Raw genomic sequence first — 22,745 nt, forward strand, 5'->3', positions numbered from 1 at the left:
TTGGCAGGGCAGCTGCCCCTTCTCCCCCGGCCGGCTCTAACTGTACAGGATGGGTCCCCGGCCACCAGAGCAGGAAAGCTGGAGAGCAGGGTACCTGGCTCAGCAGCCGCCGCCCGAGGTGGCAGATTTGGCGTCAGCGCCTGTGCGTCCACCTGCCCTCCCACCTGGTAACATTGGAGGAGAGAGCCGCTAAGAACAGAAGTGCAAAAAAAAGAAAAAAAACCCAGAAGTGCCCAAGCCAACCGGATCCTGCTGGGGTGACAACTGAAGGGGCAGGCAGGGCGGGCTGGGAGGGACATATATACCAGGTCCAAACCCAGAAAGATCTGAAATGCACGAGTCAGAATGAAAGTCCAGAATCATCCTTGGGCTTTGGGCTGAGCTGGAAGTATAGCCAAACTCTTCAAGGTCTCCAGCTCCACCTGCAGTTTCTGCCTGGCTGGGACATTGCCCCAGAGTGGGGTTAAGTTGAAGGAGTCGAAGGAGGCATACATTTCCATCCTCTGGATCACTGCTCACCAAAAAATACATAATGCCAGGCACATATGTAATTTTGAATTTTCTAATGAACACACCAGGAAAATAAAAATGGTGGAGTCAATGTAAATAATAGATTTTTAATTCAGTATCTGCAAAGTGTTCGAATGTTTACATGTGGCACGAGAACTGTGGTCATATTACGAGGGCTTGAGAGCCGCATGGAGCAAGATAGAGGACAAACAGCATGCACTTGAAACTCTAAGAAGTGAACGCTAACAGGCAGATGGGGCCTGGAAGTCCAAAGTTGAATAACAGCCCGTAACAGGGTGATTATGGCAGGTTTTTTTCCTGCCTCTGTCTCCCAGCTTACGCAAGGCACGCAAAGTCCAGCAACAGCTGAAAGTTAAAACCATGGGATCAACCTTTTATTTCTAGCCAGACAAGTGAGAAAGTGGGGGGCTTGGATGTTGAGGAGTGAGGGGGTCATCCCCATTGGTCTTTTTCTCCCCAGTTACCACATCTCCCCTGCAACCTCAGTGATGGCAGAGGCCTTCACTGAGAAATGGCCTGTGTCTCTGGACAAAGGAACAGGTTAAGAGGCTCCTATTGTCTGAAGAGTGTGGGGGCATGCCGTTATTTTCCTTTCTTTTCTCTTGCTATTTCACCTGAAAGGTCAACCTGGTCATAGGGAACTGCATGACAGCATGGCGGCTTAAACACTTTAAGGAACATGTAGGAGGGGCCCCTGAAGCCTGAGAATGTGGGTAGAATTCCAAAGAGGAGAGAGCTATAGGAGGAGATTATTTAGGTCTGTGTACGAGCCCACATAAGTCCTGGGATCCCCCTGAGCCTCATGCACAGACAGAGCCAACGAGGCAGAGTAGAGGCTTGCGGAAGTGAACTACAGTATAAACTGCCACTCAATTCCGAGATTAACCCCTGAGTGGTACGTGCACCATGTGGACACAAACAGCACAGCAGTGTCCTGAAAACTGCACCAAGACTGGAACAACTCAGAAGACAAGGCACAATACCTGTTTGACCATAGGTTCATGAATTGCTTAATAAAAACCACAGAAAAAGGAAAAGTATCAATCTCCTGAGGATTTTAATAGGAACCAGAGTCTCGAAACATAATAAGCAAACTTTCCAGGATACCACCCAAAATCACACAACGGAGCATACAAAGAACTAGGAAAATGTGACAAATTCTCAAGAGAAAAATGCAATCAACAGACCCAGCCCTGAAATAACCCACATGGAGGAATTAGCAGACAAAGCATCCATTACAACCATGCTCCATGAGTTAAAGGTAAATCCTCTTGAAATTAATGGAAAGAAGTTCTTCACTGAGAAGTACAAACTATGAAAAAGAAGCAAATGGAAAGTTTAGAACTTAACATGCAATATCCAAAAGCAAACATTCACTGGATGGGCTGAATAACAGAACAGAGAAAACAGAGGAAAGATTCAGAAAACTTATGGATCAATAGAAATGGCACAATCTGAAAAACAAAGAGGATACATGACTGAACAAAAATTAAGTCTCAGAGACATGTGAAACAATATTGCAAGTTCTACCTTTTGTGCCGTTGGAGGGTCTGAAGGAAAGGTGCAGAAGAAAATATATGAGGAAAAGAATAGTTGAAAACGTCACTGATTTCGAGACACAGACCTAAGCTCAGAAAGCCTCACCCTGACACACAATCTGATAAAAAAGCCAAGGTGAAGAATAATCTTGAAAGCAGTCAAGGAAACCGACCTGTTATACATCACAGAATGTCAACTTGAAGGACTGTGATTTCTCATCAGAAAACAGAGACCAGAAAAGAATGGAATAACATCTTTAAAGTATTAAAGGAAAAGACCAAACCAGGATATGATATCCTTAAAGCAAGGATATCCTTAAAGACTGAAAGCCAAACAAAAGCCAAAATGAAGTCTGTTGGAGATGAGAGAAAACTAAGAGAATTCATCACCAGACAATTTGCTATAAAAACATTACATGAAAGGAACTTCTTCAGGCTGAAGTGAAATGACACAAGAAAGAAGTAAGCTTGCAACTTCAGGAACAAAGGAAGGGCAACAAAAATGGCAAGTATCTGGAAAAATTATCCTCTTACATTATTTTATATATGTATGACTTTTTTTTTTTTTTGGCCACGCCTGCGTGGCCTGCGGCATCTTAGTTCCCCTACCAGGGACTGAAGCCGGGGCCCCAGCAGTGAAAGTGTTGAGTCCTAACCACTGGACCGCCAGGGAGTTCCCTGTATATGTATGAAAAAAGGATACCACAGTCTCAGAGGGTGGCGTTGAAGTCATATAAAGGTGACACATATGACAGCTATAACAAAGAGTGGAAGGTAAAAGAATCTATATGGATGTAAGCCTTCTGAATTTTATTTAATTGGTAAAATATTAACTCTAGACTGTGAAACAATACGTATACATAGTGTTATTCCAAGAACAATTAAAAAATGACAAACTCAAGAAAATTGGATAACCTCAATAGTCCTATATTTAGGAATTGTGGACAAGATAGCTAAAACATTCACATACGTGTTTTGTGAAAAGTTTTTCTCTTGGTTAACTGCCTAGGAGTGGGTTTTTGGGTCATATGGTAAGTATGGCCCTCTCAGCCAGCCCTGGCCACCACTTCAGGTGTCACCCCAGCAGGATCTGGATGGTGTGGGCACTTCCGTTCTTAGCGGCTCTCCCCTCCAGTGGCGCCAGGGGAACACAGAGGCGCTGCTGCCAAAGCTGCCGCCTCTTGTGGGAGCTGCACAGCCAGCAACCTTGCTCCACGTTGCTGGGCGGGGATCCCGTCCAGTCCAGTTAGTTACCCCGACAGCACTGGGGCGCGGCCAGGGGAGAAGGGCCAGCTGTCCTGCCAAGAAGCTCATCACCCTCAAGGCAAACACCTCCAGCCCTCAGACCCCCGGGGGATTCAGAAGCGCTAGACGGTCCAGGGGCGCGCATCCTCACCTGTGCGCCCCAGGGCCTGACGTGTACTCTGCGCATGCGCCACCCCTCCCTAAATTGTTGCGCCCCACCAACGCACGCCCATTGTTCGCTCACAGGTTTCAGAGTATAAAAAGGCAACAGGCCAAAGAGAGCGCACTCCACTTTTGGCCGAGTTGGCAGCTGAAGGAGAGTGCTCAGAGCCCAGCTCTGTATCCACGGACCGACCTCACCTAAGTTCTCTAGGAGCAGTTACTTAGGTAGGCCCTGCCCCTCACCCCCGCCCCGGGCACTGGGGGACCAGCACCTGCCAGGAGGGCTCGGCTGCCCCCAGCCCGCTCCCCGCGCCCACCGACTTCCCGTGGCCGGCCCGGGCCACCCAGCTGTCTATGGCCGGCTATCCACTCGCAGGCCAGCCCACAAGTGTCCAGTGACTCTGCATCTGCGCTTTGCCACAGAGTCTCTGAGACCCCATTCTACCATCCCGCAGACGCTGCACTCCTTATGGGGATCCTTATCTCCATCTTCAGGCGAGGCCATCGGAAGAAGGCAGTGATGGGTGCTCGCACCTCCACGACGTCCCGCAGCTCAGTGTCCGCAGTGGACACAGTCACTGCCAGTGTGGCGCAGGGGCAGCCAGTGCCGGCCACGACACCCAGCTGTGTCCCGAACTACAGCACCGAGAAGACGGTGTTGAGGGCCCTGGGAGAGAGCGGGCAAGGGATGGCCAAGCAGGAGGAAGTCCCCACAGTCACAGTGAGGAACGATGACCAGAGAAGCGGCCCCAATGACACCGGAGACGCACGATCTGCATTTAGGCCCCTGGGGGGCTCTTTCTTCGTGCCCAGGTCTGGACCTCTGCAGAGAGACCTCCACGCCAAGTGGGCAGAGGACAGATCCGCCAGGAAACAGCAGACCTCTTGTATGAGCTCCTGCCCCCAAAGAAACGCCATCACGAGCTCATATAGCTCCACCCGAGGTTTCCTGCCAGTGGAAAGAAGGAGGGGTCCCGCTATACCGCAAGGGCTGCCCCAGAAGTCTACAAAGACAGGGGGCGAGGAGGGCCCTCCATCGCCCTCTGCAGCTCCGGTGGTTTACCGGAGGAAAAGCCAGCCTGACAAAAATGCAGAGACAGCAAGAGGGCAGAAAGGACCCTGGAGGAAGGGCTCCCGCACATCTGACAGTCCCAGGCCCCGAAAACGCAGGATTCCTCTGCTGCCGCACCGGCGAGGGGAGCCTCTGAGGCTGCCCCCAGCCCCTGAGCCGGGTTTCCGGGTCACCGCTGAAGACCTAGACTCGGAGAAGCAAGCAGCCTTCCGGCGCATCAACAGTGCGCTGCGGGGTGAGACCTATGCCATCGGGGACCTGGGCATTTCTCCCCAGCATAGGACACCCATGTGTGTGGACTCTCCTGTCTTCACCCCACAGAACCTACCTCCCGTCACCAGCCCTACTGCCCCCTCCCCAAGCCTGCCCGTTACGTGTACTGTCAGTTCCAGACCCTCACCCGGCACATCTGCGGGCCTGGCACCCCAGGCCGCTTCTGACCCTGAGGTCACCCCCATGGACACCACTCCACCCTCCCATCCTCTCCTCTTGGGGTCCGCCCCTGGCTCCAGTGGGAGCCTCTTCTCCTCGACCCAGGCCCGGCAGACGCCCCCCAGTGACAGCACATCCTCAGTCACAGTCACCACCAGCTTGCTTGCACTCAGGTCCCGCACCCAAACTCTGAGATTTCCTCTGCAGCCTGGAGCCACTACCCAGCCCATCTCTGGGGCCCCTGATTGGCAGCAGCGAGGAACCACCGCCTGTGGCAGCTCTCCCCAGCATAGGAAGCGGAAAGCTCCAGGCTTTGCCTCTGCTCCAGGCCCCGCAGCTTCGGACGGCCCCGCACAAGCATCTTCTGGGTGTTCATCATTTACAAATTCCACCGTGGGCACCCATGCCAGCACACAGCTGGGTTTTGGGAGCAGAGCGGCTGCCCGAGATCTGAGCTGCATGTTTGCAGCTCTCAGCCTTACAACAGCAACGAGGGGACCCCCGAGCACCACACACAGCAAAGGGGGCAGCGTGGGCCTGAACTCCTGGGGCCCTCCTCACCAGAGCCACCCCATGGTGACCACGGGACCCAGCCCTAAGAAGAAGCCTGGGTTTGGAGGCACTACTGCCTCCATCTTCAGTCACATCCCTGGGGGCCCTGACTGGCAGCAGCAAGGAACCACCGCCTGTGGCAGCTCTCCCCAGCATAGGAAAAGGAAAGCTTCAGCCTTTGCCTCTGCTCCAGGCCCCCCAGCTTCGGGCGGCCCCGCACAAACATCTTCTGTGGGTTCATCATCCACAGGTTCCACCGTGGGCACCCATGCCAGCACACAGCTGGGTTTTGGGAGCAGAGCGGCTGCCCGAGATCTGAGCTGCATGTTTGCAGCTCTCAGTGTTACGGGAGGGCCCACCTTAGGTCACATCCCCGTGGGCGCACCCAGGCAGGGCCCCCCTACTTCCAGCGGAGGGCGCAACCCATGCCCAGCCAAGACTGACTTTAGGGGTGTGTCGGTTCCGGCCTCTACTACTATCAGCCCCAGCTCCGCAGTGGGCACAGCAAGGTGCAGCCTTGCTCTTAGGGCCCCCTCATCACCTGCCAAGCGCTTGGCTGGACAACAAACCGCTGGGCCATCGACCAAGTCATTCTCCTCCGGGTCACGATTCATTACCTTGGGGTTTAAGAGGAGGAAGTTGGCCTGAGCCAATAATTTTGTGGCGAGGCCATCAGTGTCCACCTCCTCCCAGGCTGGGCCTCGTGTGGACCCTGTTTCGATGTGAAACTTATAATAAAGCTTTGTTCTTGTTCTTTTGCATAATCCTCACGTGTCTGTGATCTGTAGATCAAGTGGGAAAAGCACTGGCTTGTATGAGTGGTAACATGGAAAGCCAGACCTGTTTACAGTTTCCTGTGACCCTGCTCATGGGTTGTGAAGAGTAGCACAACAAGATGGCTACAAGGGCCCTATATTAAAAGTGTGTTTTGAGTTTAAACGATGCAGCCCGGAATAAAATGGGCCCAGAGGGAGGGGTAAACAGGGAGGGTCATCCTTGTCTGTTGTAATTGCTGCTTCCCACCCACCTCTCTGGCCTGGAGGGGGCTGGGTCATCCCGAGCACACACCAGCCGCCCATACTCTACATGTTTAGTATTTTCTAATGTAGCAGTTTCTTTGACTTTTTTTGTTTTGCTTTAATAAGTCTTAGGCAAATCATTTACATGCACATCTCAGTCAGAGAGTATATGTCCATACAACCTAAAGCAATCTACAGATCCAGTGCAATCCCTATCAAAATTCCAATGACATTTTTTATATAAATAGGAAGAACAATCCTAAAATTGGTATGGAACTGCAATAGACTTCAAAAGCCACAGCAATCCTGAGAAAGAAGAACAAAGCTGGAGGCAACACTTTTCCTGATTTCAAATTATACTACAAAGCTAGAGTAATCAAAATAGTATGGTACTGGCATGAAAACAGACACATACACCAATGCAACAGAATCAAGAGCCGAGAAATAAATCCACACACATACAGGCAACTAACTGACAGGGATCCAAGAATACTCAACAGGGAAAAGATAGTCTCTTCAGTAAATGGTGTTGGGAAAACTGGATACCCACATGCAAAACAAAGAAAGTGGACCCCTATCTTACACCATTTGTAAAAATTAACTTGAAATGGATTAAAGACTTAAATGTAAGACCTGAAACTGTAAAACTCCTAGAAGAGAACATAAAGAGAAAGCTCTTTAACATTGGTCTTGGTGATGATTTTTTGGGTATGACAACAAAACCACAAGCAACAAAAACAAAAAGCAACCAATGGGACTACATCAAACTAAAAAGCTCCTGCAGAGCAAAAGAAACAATCAACAAAATGAAAAGGCAACCTAGGAATGGGAAAAAATATTTGCAAACCACATGTATGATAAGAGGTTAATATCCAAAATCTATAAGGAATTCAAACAACTCCATAGCAAAAAACAAACAAACAAACAAACCAAAACAAATAACCTGATTCTAAAATTGGCAAAGCAGGGGACTTCCCTGGTGGTCCAGTGGTTAAGACTCCACACTTCCACTGCAGGGGGCATGGGTTTGATCCCTGGTCAGGGAATTAAGGCCCGCATGTCATGCAGTGTGTGTAAAAAAATAAAATAAAATAGGCAAATCAAGACTAGGAAACAACTAAGTGTCCAACAGGTGAATGGATAAAGAAAATGTGACATATAGATATAGATAGATAGATAGATAGATATAGATAGATAGATAGATAATGGAATTTTATTCAGCCACATGAAAAGAAGGAAATCTGCCATTTGTGACAACACAGATAGACCTTGAGGGCATTATGCTAAGTGCATTAAGTCAGAGGGCGAAACATAAATACTGTATGAGATCACTTATATGTGGAATCTTTAAAAGCAAAGAAGAAACAACTCACAGATACATAGAATAGACTGGTTGCCAGAGGTGGGAGGTGGGTGAAATAGCTGAAGGTGGACCAAAGGTACAAACTTCAAGTTATAAGATAAATAAGTCCTGGGGATGTCATGTATAATGTAGTGACTATAGCTAACAATATTGTTGTGTATTTGAAAGTTGCTAAGAGAGTAGATCTTAAAAGCTCTCATCACAAGAAAAACATAATTTGTTACTGTGAGTGGTGATGTATGAAAAGCCATGGAAGAAGCTTAAATGCATATTGCTAGTTGAAAGAAACCAGTCTGAAAAGACTACACACTGGATGATTCCAACCATATGACATTCTGGGAAAGGCAAAACTATGAAAACAAGAGGACATGTGGCCCCAGTGGACACCACTGTCTCTCCTTTCAGGAGCCTCCAGGTGCTGGAGACCTTCCCCCCTGAGATCCAGGTCTTCATGAAGGACTCCAGTGGCCAGGGCAAGCCTTACACCATTGACCCTGATGACTCCATCCACGACTTGAAAGAGAAGATTGAAGAGGCTGGAGGACCTTACATGGAGGATCAGATAGTCAGGTTCCGGGGCCAGAAACTGTGGAATCAATAGCTTCTCAGACTGCACATCAAGGATTGTGACACCATCATGCTCGTTAAGAGAGGCCCCACATCCCCACGAGTGCCAAGATCAGGCTGTTCATTTTGTAGACTTCTATGGTCATGTCCCCCTAGCTCACCCCTTTCTACCCAGACCACTGTGCTCTTTCTGAAGCATAAATAGAAACAGAATCCTCCCCTGCTTAAAATTCTCCAATGGCTCCTATTACCTACAGAATCAAGTTGAAGTTCCTTTGCTTGGCATTCAGGGTTCTTGACCATTTAGCTCTTGCTGACCTCTCAGTCTCTCCTCGTCACTCTCAGAACATACCAGACGTGGCCAAACACTTGCAATTCCAGAACACTGAATGCTGGCTCACAACTCCATGACTTTGAGTCAACTTTCCTTCTCCCCCATGTTGTCACCTTTCAAAGCTCAAACCTCTAAGTTATTGATTCTCAAAAGTAAGGACCCCAGACCAGCAGAATCAACATCATCTGGAACCTCTTTGAAATAAAACTTCTCAGCAACTAGCCCAGAATTACCTGAGTTAGGTTCTCTGGTAGTGGGACTCAGCAATCTGTGTCTTAACAAGCCTTCCAAGTAATTCTGAGCAAATATGGAAGTTCCAGGGAGTTAACACCCCAGGGGGTAAGCCTTGGCGCATTGAAAGACAGGAACCAGTGAGTGCAGCGAGTGCATACTCCCCTCCTCCACCTCTCAGGTGGATAATTTTGAGGCACGTTCTGCATTGCTCCTTAGAGGGTCCCCAGTGGGATCAAAGCTCAGCTGCCCACAGTAGTGATCAATTTCATGATATTTCTTGGACTGTTTTTTCCTCCTTCTCAATCCCCCACACCTGTCCCTTGGGATCATTTCCCAAAACAAGTCTCATGCAACTCCTTGTCTCAGGCTCTGCATTTGGAGGAACACAAGCTAAGAGAAAACCCATCTTTATGTATCTTCCTCTTCCTAAAACCCAGCCCACACCCTTCCTAACTACTAGCTCTTCCCCCACCGCCATAGAAATGTGCCCAACTACGTGGCATTTCTACAAACCATAAAACCAATACACAATCGACTGCATGTTCCCTTTTTTTTTTTTTTTTTTTTGCGGTACGCGGACCTCTCACTGTTGTGGCCTCTCCTGTTGCAGAGCACAGGCTCCGGACGCGCAGTCTCAGCGGCCATGGCTCACGGGCCTAGCCGCTCAGCGGCGTGTAGGATCTTCCCAGACCGGGGCACGAACCCATGTCCCCTGCATCGGCAGGCGGACTCCTAAACACTGCGCCACCAGGGAAGCCCCATGTTCCCCTTTTAAATCGTTTTTTTTTTCCCTTATTTTGGCCACTCTGCAAGGCCTGCAGGTTCCTAAATACCAGACCAGGGATTGAACCCTGGTCCCTGGCAGTGAAAGCCCAGAGTCCCAACCGCTGGACTGCCAGGGAATTCCCCCTTTCGAAATCTTGAAAGCTGCTGAACTCCCAGATATCTCATGAAAGTGAATAATGAAATAAATCAAAACTAATATGTAAAGTCTATTGAGCAAAGTGGTGGCTACCAGTGGGGAGAGGCAAAATAGGAGGACGGGATTAAGAGGTACAAACTACTGTGTATAAAATAGATAAGCTACAAGGACATATTGTACAGCACAGGGAATAGAGCCAATATATTATAATAACTTTAGTTTTTCAAAGGTTTATTATTTATTTAATTTATTTTTGGCTGCATTGGGTCTTAGTTGCGAGACGCAGGATCTTCACTGAGGCGTGCGGGATCTTTCATTGCAGGACGTGGGCTCTTCGTTGTGGTGTGGAGGTTTCTCTCTAGTTGTGGCCTGCATGCTTCAGGGCACATGGGCTCAGTAGTTGTGGCACGCGGGCTTAGTTGCCCTGCCGCCTGTAGGATCTTAGTTCCCCGACCAGGGATCAGACCTGTGTCCCCTGAATTGTTGGAAGGCAGATTCTTTACCACTGGATCACCAGGGAAGTGCCTATAATAACTTCAAATGGAGTACAACCTGTAAAAATATTGAATAACTATGTTGTACACCTGAAACCGATATAGTGTTGTAAATCAATTATACTTCAAAAAAAGTTTTAAACTAAGATGTAAGGTCTGAATGTTTGAATAACTTTTGTTTGAATAACTTTTATATTGCCTTGAAGCTCATTATCTGTCATTATAAACATAGGACAAATGTTTGGAATCTCACTTTATTGTTGACTTTGGTTTGCGAAATTGCCACTGCTCTTTAAACAGTTATAATATAGGACTGTTTAAGGACCAGGCACTACCAAACTTTGAAAATATGGAGACTTTTAGAATTTATGTAATTAAAAATGTGATTCTTTCCGTTTGGGGTTAGCCAGTTGGAAAGTTTAAATTGAAACGTGTCATGATTGAGGGTTTTTTTTTTCCCCCAAATGGTATTTAAGACAACAAACACCCTCCACCCCACCACTTCCTCCAGCTAACACCTGGTCTTTCTCCTCCCTTTCACGACAAAGTTCTTGAAAGTGTTATCTACACTCCTGGTCTCCATCCTCCTCACCCAACTTACTCTTCAACCCCGCACCTAAAATCTGGCTTCTGCTCCCAGCTCTCCCTTACATTTCACCCACAATGATCACCAGTAGCCTCTTGGGTGCTTCTCAGACCTATATTCCTGAACTTATCGGAAGCATTAGGCAATGTGGACAACTTTTTTAAGCTCTCTGGCTTAAACAGCTACCCTTGTAGACCTCCCCACTTCCCACTCCTCCTTTTATCTTCCTCCCTTTGTTAACAGTACCCTCCATCCATTACCCAGGTACCCAAGCCAGAGAGCTGATAGCCATCCTGTCTTTTCCCTCACCTCCTACCTGTAGTCACCAAGTCCTGTTCACCCTCCCCCCAAGGTAGACCTAGAATCCCATCCCTTCTCCGGCCAAGTCCGGGTCACCTTCCCTCTCACCTGGATCACTGTACAGTGTCCTGACACGTTTCCCTACATATCTACCCCTGGCCCCTGCAATCCATCCTCCCCACAGAAGCAGCCAGACCAATCTTTCCAGAATGGTCATTTCACCTCTGGTCGCTCCTCTGATTTGCCACTGCCCTCAGGACAAAGTCAGCGCAGATTCACCTGATATGTGACCCAGTGGATCACTTTCTCTTTCCTAGAACAATGTTTCCACTTGGCTATCAAAACACACTGCTGATTTTTCTTCCACCTCCCTGGCTACTCCTTCGCATTCTTGTTTGCCGGATGCTTGCCTCTCCCCAATCACTTAATACTATTAAGTGTTTCAGGGCCCAGTCACTGGTCCTTTTCTTGTCTTGCTCTATACTCACTCCCTTGGTGAACCCATCCAGCCTCATGGCTTTAAATATATCTATGCTGGTAATTTGTATCTCAACCCCAGACTTCGTCCCTGAAATCCAGACTCAAATATGCAACTCCCTAGCCAACTTGGATCTCTCTCACTAGACACTCAAGTTTGCTTCCAAAGCCGAGCTCCCGACCTTCATGCCTACACTGTGCCCTGGCCCAGTCTTTCCCTTCTCAGTTAAGGACAATTCCATCCTTCCAGTGCTAAGGCCAAAAGCCTTAGAGTGGTCCTTGACTCTAATTTTTCTCTCACATCACACTCTATCCTTTAGCAAGACCTGTTTATACTCAAAATATAGCCAGTGAAATGATATGAGGTCTGGGATTCACTTCCAAATAATACAGGAGGGGAGATGTGGATGGAGATATCATTGAAACAAGATTGTCTGTAGGTTGGGACTTCCCTGGTGGTCCAGTGGTTAGGACTCTGTGCTTCTACTGCAGGGGGCATGGGTTCAATCCCTGGTTGGGGAACTAAGATCCCGCGTGCCGGGTGGCCAATAAAAATAAAAATGGGCAGAAGACCTGAATAAACATTTAAAAAACTGTCTACAGGTTGATAATTGTTGAAGATGGGGGATGGTACATGGAGGTTCATTGTATTATTCTACTTTTGTTCATGTTTGAAATTTTCCATAATAAGAAAATTGAATCATACCACTTCTCCCTACCTTTCACTGCTACCATTCTGATCCAAGGCGCCACGTCTCTTGCCTGGACTGTTGTAGTAGCTTCTTAACTGAATTCCTGCTTCTGCTCTCACCTCCACTCCCCACCCTCTGCTTTTAATCCAATCTTCCCACGAACAGCCAGTGTGATACCGTTAAAATGAAAGTCCATCCATGTCCCTCTTCTGCTTGGAACTCCCCAGTGGTTCCCCATTTCAATCAGAGTAAAAGCCAAAGTCTTCGTAGTCTTCAAGATCCTACACAATTTGCCCCCTACACTTGTACTCAAACCTCATCCCCTCCCACTCTCCCCCTTTGATCATTCCATTCCAGTCACACTGCTATTCCTCAATCCCACCAGGCATACTGCCGCCACAGGGCCTTTGCACTTGCTGTTCCTTCTCCCATTCTTCTTTAATTTTTTTAATTTATTTAATTTATTTTAAATTTGTGGCTGAGCCGGCTCTCAGTCACGGCACACGGGATCTTTCGTTGGGGCGTGTGGACTTCTTAGTTGCCGCATACAGACTCTTAGCTGCGGCATGCGTGTGGAATTTAGTTCCCCGATCGGGGATCGAACCTGGGCCCCCTGCATTGGGAGAGTGGAGTCTTACCCACTGGACCACCAGGGAAGTCCCACTTTCTCTCATTCTTCCCTCTGACATACATACCGCTCACTCTTCGCCTCCTTCATGTCTTTGCTCAAATGTCTCCTTTTCAGACCTTCCCTAGCCACCTTTCTTGAGACTGAACCCCTGAACATTGCCACTTCTCACCCCCCACACACACGTAGTCAGTATCTTTTAACCTCTTTCCCTGCTTTATTTTCCTGATTAGCACTTATCACCGTCTTAATTATTATAATGTTACTTATTTATCCTGTTTATTATCTGTCTCCACCATTAGAGTGTTAGCTCTCTGCAGTCCGAGAATTTTGCCTATTCACTGCTGTATCCCCAGGACACCTGCCTGGCACATAGCAGGCACGCAACAAATGTTTGTTGAATGAATGAATGAATGGCATTCCGAGTTTCAATCCCTGCCCACCTGTCCAGGCACAGCTCTCACCTCTCCCCTCCCTGCCCTCCATGCCAACGTGGATCTGACAGCCGAGTCCTGGCACATACCAGGATGATTCACACTTCTCAGCCTTATCCTGTCTTGTGCCCTCTGTCTCCTGGCCGCGTTCCCAGTCTTTTAAGACTCATCTCAAGCAGGTGTTCACTGACACCACAGGTGACCCCAAAGAAACTCTTCTGCCTGAATTTCCACCAAGTTTCTGTGCCCTCTTTGCTCCTAGTACACAGGACACTGGACTCTCTGTGTCTCCTGCGTCTCCCCCACTGCTCTGGGAGCCCCTGGGGCAGGAACCACGTCTTACATTGTCTTCTTAGCACAATGTCTGGCACCCAGCCAGCACTCAATAGATGTCCAGTGAACGAATAACAATACTTGCATTTACTTAATGTTTTCTCTGCTAAATGTTCTCTTGCTTAATCCACACAACCTATGGGGTAGGTATTATTCTTAAACCCATTTTAAGGATTATTTCTGTGAGAGTCAGAGAGGTTAAGAGTCTGGCAAAGGGCAGACTGGAATTCCAGAGTTTGTTCTGCGGAACCCTAGAATTCCCACTGTTCAGCCCAACCTCCAGCGAGTGCCTGCTCTTACTGAGCCTGTTTTGGGCGACAAGGTTGTGGGGATGGGATTGGTGGATACCATCCAGCTCCCATCTCCTGGGGGAGTTGCCTTTCCCAGAGCCATCCTCAAGCCAGTTTCAGTTTCCAAGTTGTAAAAGGAAAATTAAGAGGTGAGAAATGAAACCTACAGCAGAAAGGGTGACTAAAAGCCCCGCCTGTTAATGTGGTTTCACCCAGGGTCCCTCGATACCCCAGCTGCAGTGAATGGCCTCCAGGAAGAGGATACCCTGGTCAGCCAGACACCCCTTGTTTCCTCTCCACTCTGGTCCTTTATTCCACAGGGTGCTGGAGGTCAGCTGAGGAGGAGTCCCCTTAAAGAAGAGTGTGTGTGCCAGGAGCTGGGTAGGTGTGTGGGTATATATCTAGCCACCAGTGGTACTCTCAAGACAGAGATGGCAGTGCCCCCGAAGCTCTTTGTCACCCCAGCTTCCAGGCTGAACTCCTTCGTGGCTCACTGCCTGCATCCCAGCCAGAAGTGGAAAAAAGAGGTGTTGGAGACTGTGCAGGCTGTGGAGCAGTTCCTGAGGGAGCAGAGCTTCCAGGGGGAGCATGGGCTGGACCAGAAATCGGGGGTGCTGAAGGTGGTCAAGGTGAGACTGGTTCCCTCCATCCCCAGGCCAGGGCTGGGCAAAATGCAGCTTGTGGGTCTACATCCCTGAGGATGCTGGGACCTGTTGCCTCATTATCTCTAGCCCATGCTACTGACATCTCAAGACACTCCATCCCAATGCACTGCTGCCTTGAGCAGAGCAAGTCCAGTAAGGAAGCTAATAATAATAGTGTACATTTTTGGATGCACTAGCCTAACCCCTTAACATGTATTATGTCTAATTTGTGTACCCTGTGAGGTATGTATTATTCTTTTCCCATTTTACAGATGAGCAGAATGGAAACTCAGTGATTTAAGATCCATAATGACCAAATGCAATGCAAGGTCTCTGATTGGATCTTGGTGTGAATGGACCATCTGTAAAATATAATTTGGGAACAGTTGCGGAAATTTCAATGTGGCCAGAATATTAAATAATATATATATATAAGGGAATTGTTTTTTTAATATTTATTTATTTTCTTGGCTGCGTCAGGTCTTAGTTGTGGCAATGCGGGATCTTTTGTTGCAGCGTGCGGGCTCGGGCTTCTCTCTAGTTGTGGCGTGCGGATTTTCTCTCCCTAGTTGTGGCGCGTGGGTTCCAGGGTGTGTGGGCTTTGTAGTTTGCGGCACACGGGCTCTCTAGTTGAGGCGTGGGAGCTCAGTAGTTGTGGCACGTGGACTTAGTTGCCCTGCAGCATGTGGGATCTTCGTTCCCTGACCAGGGATCGAACCCGAGTCCCCTGCATTGGAAGGTGGATCCTTTACCACCGGACCACCAGGGAAGTCCCAGGGAACTGTTTTATTGAGGCGTAATAGTTTTGTGGTTATGGGGGGAAATGTTCTCTTTTGTTGGACACAAATGCTAAAGTATTTAGGGACGATGGTCCTTAGCGTGTGTAATTTACTTTAAAGTGGCTTAGTTGAAGCAAATATGGCAGAGTTTAGACTTGTTGAATCTGGGCGGATGTATAAGTGTTCATTGTATTCTCTTTCTATTTTTCTGTTTAAAATTTTTGATAATGGAAATTTTTTTTTAATGGAAGCTCAGAGAGGTGAGGTCACTTGCCCAAGGTCACACAGCTAGTGGTGAAGCTGGGATTTCACCCAGGATCTATCTTACTCCACTCCAGGCTGCCCTCACTGAGCTTTTTTCCCCAAGCCCTTCCTGCAGCTGCGTCATGTCACCTGCTGTCCTAGCTGGGATCATAATGCAAGAGGGTCAAAACTAGAAAGGGGTGATGAGGAAAACAACTTTGAGGAAAACGATTTTGTTTTTCTGAGTCGCTGCCTAGGCATTTTACAGTATGGTGACCCTACTAACACCAAAAGTTCAGAGTCTGGACTTTTAGATAGGTTTAGGGTATCCCCACAGGTTCCTGCTTTGCCTTCCCTGGTGGAACCTTTTAATATAACCACTGAGTGGGCTTCCCTGGTGGTCCAGTGGTTAAGACTCTGAGCTTCCACTGCAGCGGGCATGGGTTTGACCCCTGGTCAGGGAAGTTCTGCATGCCACACTGTGTGGCCAGAAAACATAAATAAATAAAAGTTTAAAAACATTTAGAGCTAAGCGGGTTTAAAATAAAATTGTTTAATGTAAATTGATACAGCCACTATGGAGAACAGTATGGAGGTTCCTTAAAAAACTACAGATAGAACTACCATACGACCCAGCAATCCCACTACTGGGCATATACCCTGAGAAAACCATAATTCAAAAAGAGTCATGTACCAAAATGTTCATTGCAGCTCTATTTACAATAGCCAAGACATGGAAGCAACCTAAGTGTCCATCAACAGATGAATGGATAAAGAAGATGTGGCACACATACACAATGGAATATTACTCAGCCATAAAAAGAAACGCAATTGAGTTATTTGTAGTGAGGTGGATGGACCTAGAGTCTGTCATACAGTGTGAAGTAAGTCAGAAAGAGAAAAACAAATACCGTATGCTAACACATATATATGGAATCTAAGGGAAAAAAAAAGAAGGTCATGAAGAACGTAGGGGTAAGACAGGAATAAAGACACAAACCTACTAGAGAATGGACTTGAGGATATGGGGAGGGGGAAGGGTAAGCTGTGACAAAGTGAGAGAGTGGCATGGACGTATATACACTACCAAACGTAAACTAGCTAGTGGGAAGCAGCCGCATAGCACAGGGAGATCAGCTCGGGGCTTTGTGACCCTCTAGAGGGGTGGGATACGGAGGGCGGGAGGGAGACGCAAGAGAGAAGAGATATGGGAACATATGTATATGTATAACTGATTCACTTTGTTATAAAGCAGAAACTAACACACCATTGTAAAGCAATTATACTCCAATAAAGATGTTAAAAAAAAAATAACCACTTAGAGTTAAGCCTGTGAAAAGTTAGTAGCCTCTGCCCCAATCACCTTGTAAGGACTAGGTGCTTGCTACCCTGCTCTATCTCCTGCTGGCTTGTGACCTGGGGTGGAAGACTGCCCTTCCCCCGGCTCACTGTGTCCCTTTGCTTCTGGGATATATAAGTAAGAAATCATTTTTTGTAAATTAATTTTTGTTGGAGCACAGCCGCTTTACAGTGTTGCGTTAGTCTCTGCTGTACAGCAGAGTGAATCAGTTACACGTGTACGTATATCCCCTCCTTTTTAGATTTCTTTCTCATTTAGGCCACCACAGAGCATTGAGTAGAGTTCCCTGTGCTATACAGTAGGTTCTCATTAGTTATCTATTTTTGAAAGTAATAAATCTTATGACTCTACTCCCTTTGTATGGGTGTATTGAAACTGCACCTTTCCTCCAAATGACCCCGGGGGTTTCATTTCCCCACAGAGGGAGTTTGGATGCTGAGGGAGCTACCTGCCCACACTGTGTGGGCGGCTTGTGGCCCCGGCCAACGAGAAATTAACACTTTATTTGGGCTTTAAACTCTCCCCCAACCCCTGAAAATCTGGTAAGCTGTGCTGGTCCATAAGAGTGAATGCTTGTCCTTGGGTTTGAATAGGTTTGAACTGAAGCAAGTCATGAAGCCTGTTCTAGAACGCTCTTCCCTCTCTGCCTATATCTTACCACTGGAAAAGGTGGGAAGGGCAGCACAGGCACAGCCTTCAGCGGGATGTGCTCTGTGCCATTCCCAGCCCTCTCACATAGGGCAGAAACGCCCCGCCCCCGCCAATTCCTGAGTTAAAGCCCTCACCTCTAATGTGACTGTATTAGGAAATAGGGTCTTTAAGGAGGTAATTAAGGTTAAATAAAGTCATAATGGTGAAGCCCTAATCAGACTGGACTCGTGTCCTTATAAGAAGATAGAGACATCAGCGGCCTCTCTCTGTCCATGCACACACACAGGTAAGACCATGTGAGGACTCAGTGAGAAGGCAGCTGTCTGCAAGCCAGGAAGAGAGGCCTCAGAAGGAAGCAACTCTGCTGGCATCTTGATTTTAGACTGCAGAATTCCAGAACTGCGAGAAAGGAAATTTCTGTTGTTTAAGCCTCCAGTCTCTAGTATTCTATTATGGCAGCCCAAACAGACTAATGCACCATTGTACGTTGGCTTTTTTCCCCAGGAGAACGGTACCTAGAACAGTAGACTAGCATCCTGGTCCCCAGGTCATTTTGGTTCAGTTAAATTCTTAAAGTAGCACTTACATCTTACCTCACACTGAAATAAATCCTTTTGTAGCACGTGAGTGGCACAGAGTGGAGCTTAAAAGATTTAGCGGGCCATCATGCTCTCTCTAACCCACCCCTCGAACCTGCCTTATAGCATCCTCTTTACTTCCCAGTCCAAACCCTGTGTTCCAGTCTTTTCCCTGTCCCCCATTTATAGTGCCCACTCCTTCCTTGCCCAGTTGGAATTTTCTCTAGCTTCCATGCCGACTGCCCAAACCCCATCTGTTCTTCAGGGTCATCCTAAGCCTTACATCTTTGGGGCCTCTTCTCAACCTTCCAGCCAACCTCTGCATCACTCTGGTACTTCCTGCCTTTGCAGAAATTTAACAGAAAGAGAGGAGGGGATTGGAGGCACTGGGCCTAAGATCTCAGGTGGATGAGATTCTTCCCTGCAAGCCAAGTGTCCGGCTGTAAACAATACCTTCAGGGCCTAAACAGTGAATAGAGGGATAGAAAGTGACTTGACTGGTGTATGTATGTGTTTATACCCATATATGTGAAGTCTGTGTTCTTGGAGTAGAGTCCCATTCATTTAGAGAAAAAAGAGCCCGCTCCAAATTCCCCATCTGGAACTAGAAATTTGTCCTTAATGAGGCACATGTATAACACAGGTTATAGATTAAGACTGACCTGAAGAGAGCACACTGACTTTTGTCTAAGCACGTCACACGTCAAAGACAGCTAGACGTGGAAGAAACCAAGAAATCAAGTGTAGGATTTCCCAAACTGCAGTCAGTTACTAACCACATTAATAACTTTTTTAAACCTTATTCACATTGCATCAAAGGGATGCTTTGATGCACTGCTGAGGTCTTCTCAGCAAAGCTCATGGGAATTTGGTACATGAGGATCCACAATAGCGATCCATTTCATCGGTGTCAATCTTTCTGGACAGTTTGGGTGGAAAGGACAATTCCTGAAGGTGCGATACCTTCACCGCATGTACTAGCATTGGGTCTTGCTTGTGTGTGTGTCACCGACTTCAGCCTTGCTGTAGCAATAATAGCTAAGATACTGTAGAGCTGAGAGGCTATTTAAGTATTTATAGATATATACATAAGATAAAAGCACCTAACTTGTTTCTACCTATTGCTTACTTTCCACAGCGGTGTACACACCACACTTTAGGAAACAGTGATGTTGTCCAATTTGTCTTCTCATTTGAAGATGAGAAATGAAGGTCTGGGGACCTTTCATTGCTCAAGGTCATTCGAGTGTTTAAGGGCAGGATGCTGGGGTTCCTGACTTCCAGAGAACCTAACTTTTCTCTGAAATTATACTGCCCCTTAATCTCTTAGCAGTACATAAAACAAATATTGGCGACCTCGTGACCTGCCAGCCCTCGGGTGAAAGGGAGATCTGTGACTGGCTCTCCTGTTAAACGTTTAAGAAATGGGAGTCTAGGGAAAGAAACCCAAAACAGTCATGCAAAGACTCACTCACGGAAGGGGAGCCCATGGTCGTCTAGCTCAGTGCTGGGCTGAACCCTGGATCGTCCAAGGAGGCTCTTGGAGGCCTCTCTGCAGGCCAAGAAGTCAAGGCATAAGGGGGAATAAGGCAGGTTTGCTTCTGTGTCTTCATGTTATTTTCATGTAAGATAGCACTGAAAATTTCAAAAGTAACACTGGAGATGTTCTTGTCCATTTTCATCTTATAGATAATGACATGAAGGCTCAAAGGGGGATCGTGTTTTGCTAGTTAATAACAGACAACATTCCTCATCCAGCATTCCTATAGCTTAAAAAAGCAATAGAGGCAAGTGGGTCCATGAACGTGGGTTTTGTGGTCACGCAGATTTGAACGTGCATCCCAGCAGGGCTTGAATGGAGTTTTTCTCTCCAAATTAGGCAAATTGTTTCTCCAAGGCTCATGGGGTGGTCAGTGTTGTTATAGGGGAGTGAGGTAAAAGCATTTTCCTCACCATATCCTTCCCCAGACATGTTATCTGAAAGGAAGGAAGGAATGAAAAATGGGAGGGATATATGGAGAAAGAGGGAGGAAACTAAGGTGGCAGAGAACATGCCTAAAAGTCCTCCATGTTACTTCTGCTGTGCTTCCACACGCTCCTTGGGACCTCGCTTGCCAACAGAAATGTTGATTAAGCACTCTGGTTCTTATGTACTTTCTGCATTGGGAACACTTATAGTTAGGTTTCAGGGCTCTGAACTCCCCAAACTGGGGAACTTGTCATTAAAAGGTCTTTTAAAAAGCACAAGTGCCCCAAAGTTTAATGGCATTAGATTTTGGCAATGATTTCTTGAATATGACACCGAAGGCACAGGCAACAAAAGGAAAATAGAGAAATTGGACTTCATGAAAATTTTTAAAAATCTGTGCATCCAGACCCTATCAACAGAGGAAAAGGGCAATCGCAGAATGAGAGGAGATGTTTGGAAATCACATATCTGATAAGGGATTAATATCTAGAGTGTACAGAGAACTCCTAAAACTCAACCACAAAGCAAACAACCTGGCTAAAAAACGGGCAAAGGACTTGATTAGACATTTCTGCTAAGAAGATACATAAATGGCCCATAAACACCTCAAAAGATGCTCAGCATCAGCGATCATTAGGAGAGTACAAGTCAAGACTACAGTGAGATACCACCTTACACACATTAGGGTGGCTACTGTGAAAACAAAAAATAACAAGGGTTAATGAGGATGTAGGAAATTGGAACCCTGTGCACTACTGGTGAGAATGTAAAATGGTACAGCCATTGTGCAAAATATCATGGTGGTTCCTCAAAATTAAAAGTAGGATTACCATATGGTCCAATTCCACTTCTGGGTATATACCCAACATAACTGAAAGCAGGTTTTGCAAGATACTTTGTATACCTCTGTTCATAGCAGCATTGTTCACAATAACTAAAATGTGGAAGGAACCCAACTGCCCACTGACAGATGAATAGATGAGCAAAACGGGGTATATACACAACAGAATATTATTCAGCCTTGAAGAGGAAGTTCTGACACAGGCTACAACATGGATGAATCTTGAGGACATGATGCTAATCTACCAGTCACAGAAAGACAAATGCTGTCAATTCCACTTGTATGAGGCACCTAGAGTGGTCAAGTTCATACGGGCAGAAAGTCGAATGGTGGGTGCCAGGGGCTGGGGGTAGCGGTTGCTGGAGGGCAGAGAGTTCCAGTTTTTCCAGAAGAAAAGAGTTCTGGAGTTTGGCTGCCGCACAACGTGAATGTCCTGAACGTGTCTAAACTCTACACTCATAAGTGATACGATGATACAATTTTATGTGCATTTCACTACAAATAAAAACCAAACATGGACTTCCCTGGTGGCGCAGTGGTTAAGAATCCGCCTGCCAATGCAGGAGACACGGGTTCGAGCCCTGGTCCGAGAAGATCCCACATGCCGCGGAACAACTAAGCCCGTGCACCACAACTACTGAGCCTGCACTCTAGAGCCTGCGAGCCACAGCTACTGAAGCCCGTGTGCCACAACTACTGAACTGCATGCACCTAGAGCCCGTGCTCCGCAACAAGAGAAGCCACCACTGTGAGAAGCCCGCACACCGCAACGAGGAGTAGCCCCCGCTCGCCGCAACTAGAGAAAGCCCGTGCACAGCAACGAAGACCCAACACAGCCAAAAATAGATAAATAATAAATAAATAAATAAATTTAACAATTAATTTACAAAATTATTTAAAAAATAAAATACCAAACAAAAGTGCCCCTCGGAGACACAGTAAATATTTTTGTCGTTCACAGTTTAGAGCTGCCTCATTGTCAGGGTGCTAGTCTTCAGTCAACTAGCTGAGAACTGGTACGGAGGGGATGGGAACTTCCATGAAAGAGCTTCTGAAGCTAAGTAGCCTGGTCCATTTCCTAATTTCTTTAGCGCATATCTGAGTGCTTGCTGGAGCCGGGCACTGTACTTGGTCCTCGAGATAGACGGCTGTGAAAAAATTATACAGAGATCCTTGCAATCTGGGAGTGAGAGGTGGGGTAGGGAAGGACCCGCAAATAAAAGCATGGAAGTTTTTAGCATGTTACCAGATGATGTAGGTTACGGGAACAATAAAGCATCAAAGGGAAAGAGGGCTCCCCTAATTTGAAGGGGACATGTGGACAGACCGGAGAGAGCAGCCCCTGTAGTTATGGAGAGAAAGAACATTCTAGGCAGAGAGAATAGTAAGTGCAGGAGGCTATGGGGAGGGAGCTGCTAGGAACAGCCAGGGACAGCGTGCCAGTGTGTCTGGAAGGGCTTGAGGGAAGGGGAGGG

General features: G+C 47.1%; 1 protein-coding gene across 1 annotated transcript in view; it reads left to right on the top strand.

Annotated features, from left to right (window-relative positions):
• LOC149749915 (2'-5'-oligoadenylate synthase-like protein 2) overlaps nucleotides 1–22,111 on the top strand; it is a 31,161-nt gene extending 9,050 nt beyond the window's left edge. Inside the window, exon 2 of the mRNA XM_089908537.1 lies at nucleotides 8,320–22,111. Within this exon, the coding sequence (XP_089764663.1) occupies nucleotides 8,320–8,515 (196 nt within the window). The 3' untranslated portion in view covers nucleotides 8,516–22,111. The remainder of the gene's footprint in view (nucleotides 1–8,319) is intronic.
• The last annotated feature ends 634 nt before the right edge of the window (nucleotides 22,112–22,745 follow it).

The sequence above is a fragment of the Delphinapterus leucas genome, chromosome 3 (assembly GCF_059928025.1).
Source record: "Delphinapterus leucas isolate spDelLeu-1000000601 "Yukka" chromosome 3, BTC_Dleu_Yukka2, whole genome shotgun sequence".
Taxonomy (NCBI): domain Eukaryota; kingdom Metazoa; phylum Chordata; class Mammalia; order Artiodactyla; family Monodontidae; genus Delphinapterus; species Delphinapterus leucas.